Below are 12,399 nucleotides of genomic sequence, written 5' to 3' on the forward strand. Positions count from 1 at the left end.
AAAATAGAGGGAAAGCAAGCCGAGTCGAAGGACAGGATGAAGAGTTCATGGAGGTGAGAGATCACTAAAGGGGCAATAGGCTTGAGTAGCTGAGGAGCAAGAGGGTCTGATGGGGCACAAGAGGAGTTAGCCTTCATCAGTAGAGATAGGACATATTCACTATTAGTGTGACTTAAGTGGGAGATAGAGGCAGATGATGATGGTAGAGTAGGCAGAGCTTAGAATGTAGGAGGGAGTGCAAGGAAGGTCATGAGATATTCTCTAATTTTAGAAAGGTTTGCAGCAAAGTATTCAGCAAGATCAATAGCTGTGAGAGGGGAGTAGATAGTCATAGGTTTAGGAGGAATGAGGTGCGAGTTAAGGGCTCCGTGTAGGTGGCAAATATGGTTGGAGTGAGAGTCAATGAGGGTGAGGTAGAAATCAATGTTCGCTCTATCAAGAGAGGACTTGAGTGAGCTCAGGGTAGAGAGGTAGAGTTTCAGGTCCTCATGTGAGTGGGTGTGCCTCTATTTACGCAGCAGCTGATGCATATTTGTGGGGAGAGAGCATATGAATGGAGTGACCCATGGTGGAGGACACTGAGATTTAGGAGTGAAGTTAGCAGTGAGAAGTGTGGCGGGTCAGAAGAAGGATGCAGACTCTTAAGAGGACATTTCAAAGCTGTTTTTTTATTAAAGAATAAGAATAAGACCTAACTTTCCCTATTGCTATGGGGCGTTACCTACCTAACTGACTAACGATAGTGCTCGTAAGTCGTCTGTGAATGTCCAAAAGAATCTGTACATTGTCCAAACTAACTCTAACAGACCCTAACACTATTCTAACAACTAAAGATAGGAGAAGGACTCCCTTTTTCTGGGCTTTGCTTCGTGCAAACAACTTCTTCCTGGTTCTTCTTAATAGGTGATTTTTAAATTGTTTTTTGTGACTTCTTTGATTGGTTTGTGTAACTCTTTCAAAATGTGTTTTTTATACTTTAGTTTCTTTTAAAAACCAGGTCTCTTTGATCTTGTACTTGTATCTTGTTCTTATTAATGATTTCTGCTTGCCTGTTGCTCCCCTCTTTCTTTTGACAATAAAGGGATATTTTTACCTTTTCCCAGGGTAGTGATATACAACCCCTACAGTTCCCTTTCTTGAGATTCTCTTCTCTTCTGCTTAATTCATAATATTCTTTCTCTTTATAGTCTCAGTCTTTGGACATATATGTCCCATCATCTTTCTACCCAGGCATTTCTCCTGTAGTTTTATTTTCTCTCTTAATTATTATGGTTTCCAGTTTCTCTCATTCTCATCCTTCAATTCTCTTGTTTTCCATATTATACTTTTGTTAACTTGACTAGCTCCATTTAACTGGGAAGCTCCATTTAACTGGGATGAAGAGGATGGTCTCCTGTTTTCCCAGTTACCTGGTATTCTCAGGCATAACATCACCAGTACCTCTCCTTGCTCAGGATTTGTTCTGTTCTTCGCCTGCACAGCTTCTCCGACTCCTTCGACGTTCCATACTCCATATTCTCCTTCTGGGCAGACGTCCAGCTCTTCAGGTATTGGGAAGTTATGTGGTTTTAGCCGCTTAGTGGTTTTGGTGTAGTTTTGGGGACTGCCAGTCCACCACGAGATATTTGTGGTCACGCCACCACCCTCTGTTTTCCGCTCGCTCTGCCTTCCTGGAGGCTGAGTGTCAAGCTGCCTACTTTCAGTACGCAAGCAGTTTTGTAGCTCGGAGCTTTCTCAGTCTCAGTCTCCTACCCTCTCAGGTACTAAGTCGCTGTTGGGCTTCCCTGGTGGATGTTCGTGTAACTCTCTCTCGGCATTGTGCAGCGTCCTCTCCTGCTCCATCCTCTTCATCCCAGTTAAATGGAGCTTTCCATTTAAAGTGACATGCACTGTTTGTTGTTGACAGTAACATATGGTCATCTTCTCTTCATACAAGTCTCTGTATGGTATTCCTAAGGAGGTTATTTCAGGATATCCTCTACAGAGTTCCCAAGAGGAACTCACGTCCTTGTCCCCACAGGTGGAGTCTCTCCGGGTGAGGTCCCACTTGCCTCGACCCCTGGGGAGGGTTTTGCGAAGGGGGCTCACCTCCCTAGCCAAACAGGGTGGGGGGCTCCCCTTTGAGAGAAGGCACAAATCCCCACAATTTAGCACAGAAGTGAGATGAGAATGAGTAATATAGTAGGGATTGGAAGCTGGAGAAGGCAGTGTTGCTGCAAGAGGTGTCAGGTATGAAGGAGGAGAGTGAAAATGGTGGGTCTGAAAGAAAGGGAGGAATGTAAGAAGGTTTAAATGTCCTTTTAGTAATAGGCGAGGCAAGTGGTGAGAAGAGGTCAAATGGTGGAAAGGAGATGATGGTGGAAACTATGGAGTGATCAAATAGGGATGGTGTGAAAGTAGCATTAGTGGCTGAGAGAGAGGTGATGAAAAAAGATCCAAAGAATTACCCTGTGTGGGTAAGTAGGTTATGGATAGAGTGGAGAGCGTGGTCACTTAGAAAAGACTGAATTTCAGATTCTGAGAAGTGGTTGGAGAAGTTTGAAGTCACCTAAGAGAATGAGGAGATGTTTAGAGGAAAGTGAATCAAGGAGTTACCCAAGTTCATCAAAGAATGGTCCAGTGGGACCAATGGAGCAATATATGGTGATGATGTGAACCGAGTGAGGGGGAGCAATAGTAGAGATAGTGAATTCAAAAGAGATAGGAGAAGAAGCAGCATTAGAGATTTGTGAGGCATTGAGGTGGGAAGATAGTAGGTGTCAGACGCCTCCCGCTCTGCTAGTCAGATGAGGAGAGTGAATGCAAGATAGTTTGAAGTTGTATAGGGCCTTCAGAGTGGCAGTGTCAAATGGAGAAATCCAGATTTCCTATCACAACCCACCCCCGTCTTTGTATGCCAAATCAGCCAAACCTCTAGCCCCCAATTGTGGCCCAAGCAAAATAACCAGTATTCTGGAAAATAAAACCCACAGAGTTTGGCATTTGTGATTACACGGCTTCGAGGACAGCCTAGTAATTATAACAAGAGCCACCTTACAGAGCACAGCAGGCTTGCAGGCACAGCTCGCAGAGGCTGCCACAAACCCTACCTTCTGCAGACCACTGAGAAGTGGTTGCACAGGGGAAACAAGTCCTCATACCCAGGATAGAAAACAACAGCATATGTATCAGGAAGCAAAGCTTCAGGAAAAGAAGCACCAATGACTCAAAGATGGCAACATACTGTAATACAGAGTTGGGGTGCATGGCCGCAAGAGTGTCCACTGAGCAAGACAGCTCATCTGGGGAAGTTGTAGTCTGCACCAATCCACAAGCCTGCTCTTAAGCTGTACGCACCTGACACTTACCCTATCAATTCCAAACCCTACTAGAGTATAGAAAGATAGTCAAAGGGGAAGTGTGGGACATAGTAGGAGGTTACAGAGAGGAGCAGAGGAGGGACAAGTAACAAGTGAGCAAGAGGAGCAGAGGAGGAATGAATAGTGAGCGAAAGAGGAGTGGAGGAGGAGGACTGAGTAGAATGAGCGCAGAGGAGGAGGTAGAGAGAAAAGGAGGAGGCAAAGCACAAAGATGGAGTGAAAGTGGAGAAGGGGAGGGACATCAAAGAAGGAAAGAAGGGGCGGTGTAAGGGAAGAACCATCAGAGAGAGTGGAAAGGAGAAGGACATTAGCAAGAGGGACAAGGAAGAGATGGAGAAAAGGAGGAGGAAGCTGTTAGAAGAGGGTCCCAAGGGGTGGGAAGAAAAGTGGGACCAAGCAGGAACGTGAAGGGGGTTGAGACTTTCAAAACCTGGACTAGAAAGATACTTCCACGTTGATGGTGATTGGTTCCAAGCTAAGCCACAGCTTGCAGGGGGTGACCTCCAAGTCATCCTATTGTAGGAAAGACTGTGTTTTGGATTCGTTTTAGGTTAGGTTATTAATAATAGGTTGAGCTTTCATGTAGGCATTCCCAATATGTGTAGCCTAAAGACATTCCCCAGGGTGTAAACTAAAGACATCAGAGGTTGGTACATACCTGCTTTTGCAGTTGCCCTGGATTTCGCTGGGGAGGTAACAGCAGTTATCAAAGTGCACAGTGATGCTCCTTTTTTGTTTATTTTCTGGACCTCGACTTCTTTTGATGTCCATTCTTCATGCAACTTCTAACATTTCAAACAGATACATAATGGATTATTTGTCACATCTTAAGAAGAACACAATGAAGAATTCAGTTTTAAGTTATGAAAGCAATGTGCTTTAGGAAGCCACTTGGTGGGGGCCTAAATGAAACAAGGTGCCACAACTCTGGTAGAGGGTTACATCTGCTGAAAATGAACTTAAGAAATACTCCCCAAAAATGTGTGTTTGCTAGTTAGAATGTGAGTGTATCTCTAAGAAAGTGTGGGTTAGCAGTTGAGTGAGAGAGCGTGCTAGTGATTGAGTAAAAGAGTGAGTGAACAAGCGAATGAGTGAAGAACAAGCAACTCATCTAGCCCAAACAGTATGACTTTCGTTAAATTAAATTAAGTGATTGAAGGCATGAAAAGAAGAGTGACAGAGACAATGAGATCCCTTTTCCCTGAGTTGGAGAGTGATCTGGCTAATTCTGAGACATAAGGGACAGTATTTACAAAGATGTTGTCTAAAATAACATAGGATATCCCCAGAGCCTCTCACAATCGGGCATTATTACCAGTTTGGCTTTATTGACCAAGATTTGAGAAACAACACATCTAGCATCTTAACGATCCACAAGTGCAAGGTTAATTCATTGAAACCTGCTACATTAGATACTAAAAGGGCACAGAATCTCAAACACATGTACATGGGGAGAGTCTCAATGTTACGTCAGGTATTTACAGATTTCATTGAATTCAGACATAACTGAATATGAGAGAATAAATCACACGGTCTGTCCTACAGTACCATGGGCTGGTGGGGGCATCTAGGAGGGAAGGGATGGAGTGAGTTCTAAGGGTAAAAGGGTCCATGTGGAAATGAGCCCATGACTGAGTTTGGCATTGTCTTTGGGAAAGAGTGAAGCATGGAATTTGCAGGTTTGAGCAGTTGACTGTTTGGGCAATATAAACATTCATAAATATGTGAATTCTGTAAAAAAAATATAAGCATCTCAGAATAATTGTTTCTGTGAGTGAGTATTTCATTGGGCCAATGAGTAAGGACAACTGCTCTGGGTCAAGCAATGGAAGCTCAAGTCTCCACACTATGTGAGATACTCAACTCACTGTCATTGGCTCCCACGACTCCGGATGCAACGTCATAGGCAATATATATGGTGTAGTTGCACCCCATGACTTCAATTCTGCCTTTTTAATTCACACTCAGCAGATGAGGAAATGCAGAACAATAGGTACAATGCTATTCGTATGAGGGGTAGGTTGCGAGGGCGATGAGGAATCTCTTGGAGGAAGGACTAACCCATAAAAAAACATTACAGAGATGTAAGTAATGTGTTATTGTAATGGATTGCTTCCTCCCATGGAGTCCTCAACTCTGATAGACTCCCAAAGTAGTCCAGTACTAAGAGGAGACAGGAGAGCAAGAAACCACCACCTTCACCAGGAGACTATGCAGCACCAAATGACCAACACAAGGAATCCAGGCAGTCATTCGACAAACATGTGCAGGGACACCCCATAGGGCAACACCTTTGTAAAGCAGAGATAACTTCCAGGCCTCTGGTAGAATGGGAGACGAGTTCTTTAGGAACTTCTTCCCGAGCCAGATAGTAACAATGCAAAATGCAGTGAGCAATCCACCTGGACCAGGTCGGCTTAGTAACAGCCCTGCCAGCATAAGTCCGAGCTAAACCAACAAAGAGCCGAGAGATGGTCATCCTTCCTGATGTCCCTCATCTGAGACGCATATTAGCTGAAAGCCCTCTTGGGTTCCAGAGAAAGAAACTGTTAGGTAGATTTCATTTGTATGCACAATCTCATTTAAATATGAGTCCATCAGCACTTTCTGCTGGACTACTGGATTTGTGGTCTGTTCCCCTGAGTGAGTGGGGATTTATTTCCACATTCACTCATTCTTTAACCCTATCTTTCGAGATACTTTGTATTTCTTTTTATACCTTTATACTTTCCTCCAGGTTTTATGGCATCTGTCTTTTGACTTTTGCAGCACACACCACTCTCTGTGCAGTGCTGCTGGGAGCCCTTTGGGCTTCCTGTTTTATTTTCTGTTTTAGGGGATATTTGGACTCTTCCTATCTTTTGTATGGTGAGATCAGCACAACCCACCTTATATGGACTGCTGAGGGGTTACACTGTATTCCCTTTCTCAGTATTCCTGTAACATTGTGGTTAAAGTGTCAAGCTAACCTGACTGGCTGGTGGCAGAGGTTTTATCTTACCTACCCTTTGTGCAATGTGTTCTCCTTGGCTGTACTCACAGCTGCAGCAATGCACAGAAGTGTCACCATTGACCCAAAAGGGTGACTGTGTTTTTCTTTCGTCATTTCTTGTTTGCATGTCCCTTCTTAGTTCTTCTGTCATGCTGTGGGGGGTCCTTGTTTGACTTTTGTCTTCGGCAGGAATCCTTTGTAAAGCCTGCCAAGACTCCAGTGTGTCTGTGAGGACTGGAAATTAGGGAGGACTGAGACACTCTGCTGTTCTTTTTCTTCTGTTGTGCCGGCCTGGAACCAGTTCAAACTGGAGGGGGGACAGGTTAGGGGGGAAAGGCTGTCCCAAAAGGACACTCACCACCCAGAGTTTGAATGTTGCATGGGTGAGAGTTTGAATGGTGCATGGGGGCGATTGGCTGGGTTCCTGCATAAGAGGCATGGATGCTGAAGCTGAAGACACGTTGATGCCTAGAACAGAAGAACTGATGAGGATGAAGAGGAGAGATGTCCGCAGGCACTTCCAGATGACTGGAGAGGTCCTCTGAGTAACCTTTGCTGTCCAACCCCTTCTACAAAGCATCAGGAGGCCCCCGAAAAGGTTGACCCTCTCCCTTAGACTGTTACGTCCAATCAGTCTGGAGACAACCTGCATTTCGAGCCATCCCACGATGAGCTGTGACCTTCACGGTCTGCAAACCGCCAATACCCTGGGACCTGTGGCCACTGTGCACTGCATCAAATTCCAAAGATCAAATCTTCCCGAAACTTTGGTAGACTCCTTCTGGACCTCCAGAGGCAAGATTCCACTCCTTGAAGTTTCCTCACGGAATGCTGGACCGATAAAGCGAGACAAATCGACTGGGCGATGATCGTTCTTCACTGGTGTCTTGAAAAGGGTGCCAAAATCACAGAACCCTGAAGAACCATGTTTTAAGCCTCTTCACTCGACTGCTGCTGCAAGATCCATCCCACTGTTCCTTCTTTCATCTGCCTAACCAAGAATCCTGTGGCCGGGTCTGCTGCTTCATCATGCTGCCTCCATTTCCTCACTCCTAAGGTACTGTGAGACTCTTAGTAGAACTACCGAGAGTTGTTTTGCTGCTCCTGTGTTGCTGGAGTGCTGATTCGTGTGTTTGGGAGTTTGCACATACATGATCGCCCTGGCATAACGTCTGTGTGCCTACAGGCAGCCTTCTCCGAATTCCCTGACCCTTTTTTCAACTGAAGGTGTAACTTACGTGTTACTGAAGACTTCCTTAGGAGCCTTTGGACTTGCTACAGCTTGTGTCTAACCTGTTTTGCCCTCCAATCTGACTCTGAGACTCTCATAAATAGATAGGGATGGACTTCTAAAGTATTAGGCCTCTGTGAAATAATTATACGTATTTACCTGCTTTATGTTGGTTTTGTTTCATCCAATTGTACCAGAAACAGATTTTTTGAAAGTTATTACAAATGTTTTACTTACCTTTGAATTGCATACTGCCATTTTAAAAGTATTACAAAGTGGTTTACTTACTGTGAATAATGTCTTGGCTTTTCTAAGCTACTTATTGTGTGTTATAGTACTTACCTTTCTGAAGAATTACTTACTTTATTGTATATATAAAATATCACAATGCACACACAAGTGTCCTGACAGGAAAACTATTTTTTCAATGGAAGCAAATTCCTATAGTTTTGCAAAGTTTGATTAATGCAAACTCCAGGTACGGTATTTTGAGATCATCCTGGTATACCAATTTAGAGGACTCCTAAGTATGAAGAATCAAACACATCTACATGTCAAAACCATTTTTTCTTTGTGCCTATCAAGGTATTTACTGTATATCAATATGACACAGACAATTAAAATGTATACACTAATATACAATGCAGACAAATAGTCACAGTTCTATATACAATATGAACAATATATCAAAAATAGACACAGAGGGGAGGTGCCGGTTACCTGCAGGGAAAACTCCTATCACAATCGTGTAGCTTAAGGTGACTTATTCATGATGCATGCCTCTCTATCTAACTGTATCTAACATTTGTCGTTGGAAATCAACCTCAAACAATAATTTGTAGGTTCAGGGGTCTACATAAACCATTATATTTGTATGACCTTTAGTGTGTCAGTGTTACCTTGGCCTATGTGTATACTCTAAGTTCTTTGTACTGCCTACAGCCCTTTTTACTTTCTAAGATAGGTTGCTCAGCCATTGCTACCAAGAAAACATGTGTGGTTCAGTCCTATCGTAAGAGTTGGAGTCCTGTGTCCCAAATGTGAGTCTTCATAAGTCCTACTATTGGTGGACTTTTTTAAATCTCCCTAACAGAAACCTCTGCTGTGTTTTATACTGAAGGAAAAATACACATGGATAGATCCTCTGAGACAAGTGGAATTCAAATGCAACCTTTGGAAGGCAGGACTGCCTCATCCTTGGAGTAACGTTCTCCTTGGAGTAGACAAGGAAAGGAGTCTGGCGCTCAATCACTAACTTTTATTTGATGGGTAGTTTATAGCACAGTTAATGCAGGCTTTCCCAGTTTGTAACCCATGTTACCCAGCATAACCTTGTTCCCCAGGTCAGTGCATTGCCCCTGAGCCATCCTTCTGGCCCAAGTGAGGATGACCTGAAAATCACCTTAATGGTTGGCAACCTCAGAGAGCATTAAAGCAAGGGCTTAAGCAGAACAACCACGAGAAAGGTTAACACAAGATTTAAATCTGACGAAGAAACAATAAACTGACATGATGGAAACTGGCAAGATAGCTGAAACAGCACTAACTGGAGGTGGTAAAGGACAAACTCCGCTCCTGGGTGCCCTTAAAGACCAAAATAGTGGCAATGTACCCCTTCAAAGTGCAAATCTGAAGGCGCTGCAGAGCCAAAGAAAGCAGAACAATAAGAACCTCAAAGGTCACATAGACTAAGGGGCCCATGCATGTTCTTGTGGTGCCAAGCCAAAATCATGCACCACTTGCAGGTATAGATGGACTTGGTGGCGGGCCTCATGGCAGGAAAGAGCACATCGTCCGACAGATCCCACTCATGCTTTGAGTATTCTTTAAAGGGCTGCCGAGGCTCTGGTGGAGGATCTGGCCTTCCAAATGAGAGAACAGATCCACTCTTGCTGTGAAGTGCCAGGGAGGACAGGTGGCCATGTCCAGAAGTTCCAGGTAACACATCTTCTGAGCCCAGTCCAAATAAATCAAGGTCAAGGTGGACTTGAACTTCAGAAGTCTCTTGAGAACATGCAGAATGACAGGAATCGGTGGGAATAAATACTGTAGATTCAATTTCCATTTGACAATGTAGCACTCAGAGCTCCCTGCCAGGGAAATTCCCTACAGCAGGACAACTCAAACTTCCCATTGACACTGGCAGTGAAGAGGACATTTCTTGTAGAGCTCCAAGAGCTGGTATCCATATGCTCATGGCATCTGCAAAAAAGTTCTTAATCTTGGAATGATGGGCCACTGATACAGAGACATTAACTTGCAGAGCTCAGAACGACAGCTGCATGACTTCCCTGACCCAAAGCAACAAAAAACATGCCACCCCACTTCTTGAGGTAAAACGTGGATGTGGTGTTGTCTGTCAGAATCAAGACACACTTGCCCCATGCGGATGCAAGGAAAGAAATGAGGGCAATTCCAACAGATAGATGTGTTCCTGACCTTGGAGGAGGGACCACAGTCTGTTCACCATCAGCATGGCCATTGTGTTGTTCACCAGAATCACAACTCCCTTGCGGAAGGAAGGAAGGAAGGAAGGAAGGAAGGAAGGAAGGAAGGAAGGAAGGAAGGAAGGAAGGAAGGAAGGAAGGAAGGAAGGAAGGAAGGAAGGAAGGAAGGAAGGAAGGAAGGAAGGAAGGAAGGAAGGAAGGAAGGAAGGAAGGAAGGAAGGAAGGAATCCTAACCCTAACCTTAATCCTAAACCTAAAATCCATAGGAATCCATCGAACTTTATTCAATGAAAATGTATTTCCATGCAAAGTATTTTCAATTTATAAAATTCAATGGAAATGAATTCGATGAATTCATTTTTGATGGAAAGTCCAGATACCGGTTTCAGCCATAACATCCTACGAGGGTCAGTAAGAGCTTGCTCAAATGGTAGGGGCTTGTCCTACGATGGGCCTCGCTCCAAGATGTATGTAATCGAAGCATCTCCAGAACATGCTGATCAGAGGCAAGGGTGGTCAGGACCTTCTCTTGTAGATAGAACTCCTCTCAAGGTTCAAATGCATAGCATGACAGATCGCCTTCTTCATCAAAGATCTAACCCATCTTTGTGAAACATTGGGCGAAGCAGGCGGGAGTAAAACCTACTAAAGCGTGGGCAGTGAAAGGCACTGGAGCCAAAACCAATGAACACTGCAAAGGAGTTCAAAACCCAATGGTGGAGGTAGGCAGCGCTGTTGGGGAGCAGTCTCCAGAGGCATGGATGAACTGAGCTAGCAGTATTTAAGTTGTAGCCAAAAGATGTGCCTCTGATGGCTACCAAACATGTAGTGGGCCCTTGCACCACCACTGGCGGTGAGGCTGATGCCTCCCACTGCTCCAGAGTGCAGATGGTGACAACTGTGAGTACCATCCCCATCTCTGGAATGGGAATGATGAATGCGTTTTTGGTAAAAGGAGCATGAAGACTGCTGCTTCAATGGATTGCTGGATAGGATAGGACCTTTTCAGGTGCTTTTTCTTATCGCTTCGGACTCTGTCAGGAGATTTGGGATCCTTCCGCTCCACCTTGGAAACTCTGGCCTTCTTGGAAAATGGATACAAGATTGGCGACGTTGATGGAGTGAGGTTCCCACACTTATGGGGTAAGGTATTCCGTTCTGCGACACACTCCTGCAGAGCCTTGGAGTACAAAGAATGGAAGGAGCAACAGTGTTCCTTATGGGGTACGACGTAGACCTCTCCCACAGTCAGTCCATACAAGGCTTGCACCTCTAGGGCTTTGGGGGATATTGGGTTGATGCAGCAGAGAAATCATTAGTGGCTTTACAAAAGTGTTCTGAGTGCATGTAGAAAAGCAACTGAGGTCATGGGGCACAACTGACTTTTTATATGCTGCCTGTGACTTTGAATCTGAAATCACAAGAGGCAATGCAACAGAGCAGAGCCAGTACAGAGCTGCACTGCACATATTCTGGAAAAATATTCTGACGACTGCTGGTGTTGGAAAAAACACAACTAAGATGAGGAATCCTTGGGAGTAAGAAATCCATTAGAAATTAATGAAACAAACAGAATGGGCCTATATGGCAGAGGTGAGTATCTGTATCAAAACCAAGGGGCCTTCTTGAATTGCAAGTTGATCTAAGGTGCAGGAGTCTATGTCAGAAATGTACAGGGAAAACCCCCACTCTCAGTATGTTAGTTCACCTAGCTCCCATAAATGTTGTGGGCCCAATAGGTTAAAAGGGCTCCTGCAAAAAATACCCTTTGGTGACTGCTTTCCGATTGCATTGCCTCCCCAAAGGAACATAAAGTTATTTATCAGCCCTCTGGAGATAAGGGGGAAGGGAGCGGGTGAACTGTCTTAAGCTCATTTTGGGTCTTGCCCCATAGCCACATATCATATTCACAATGTCCTTTGTTCTGTATGACAGATGTTGTGGGGTTTTGGTAGGCAGTAGCTAGAATACAGGATTGAGGCCCATATATTCAACAATTCCCTGTTTAATATTGGTGTACCTTGTCATTCCATCAAAGTTGGATGAATGGTAAGGTGCCTTTGGAGTGGAGCAAAATACTTTCCCATCTATCTTGTGCCCAACTGGCAGTCTATGCAACCCTTCTGAAGAATGTATCAGATAGATCGCATTGTAAAAAACAGGCAGTATCTGGAGCAATTAAACTGGGTTGATTCTGAGCAATTAAACCGGGTTGATAACTGCAGTCTTTAATTTCTCCATCATCTCATTATGACATTTTATCATTGACTTTGGGTTAAAGTAGGCGATCTAAAGCCATCTCGTCCTGACTCTCAGTGACTTGCTCTTCTAAAATGGATTTTGGCTCTATAAAGTAGATTTCTCTAAAAG

The 12,399-nt window shown here is 44.2% G+C and overlaps 1 protein-coding gene across 19 annotated transcripts in view; it reads right to left on the reverse strand.

Annotated features, from left to right (window-relative positions):
• The window catches only part of DST (dystonin), a 2,190,048-nt gene that overhangs the window by 574,527 nt on the left and 1,603,122 nt on the right, over nucleotides 1–12,399 (reverse strand). For all 19 annotated transcript variants that reach the window (XM_069606170.1, XM_069606155.1, XM_069606164.1 and 16 more), the window contains one exon: nucleotides 4,018–4,144. In XM_069606170.1, coding sequence (XP_069462271.1) covers nucleotides 4,018–4,144 — 127 coding nt within the window. The remainder of the gene's footprint in view (nucleotides 1–4,017; nucleotides 4,145–12,399) is intronic.

This window comes from Ambystoma mexicanum, chromosome 4p (assembly GCF_040938575.1).
Source record: "Ambystoma mexicanum isolate Mex_15411 chromosome 4p, UKY_AmexF1_1, whole genome shotgun sequence".
NCBI lineage: Eukaryota > Metazoa > Chordata > Amphibia > Caudata > Ambystomatidae > Ambystoma > Ambystoma mexicanum.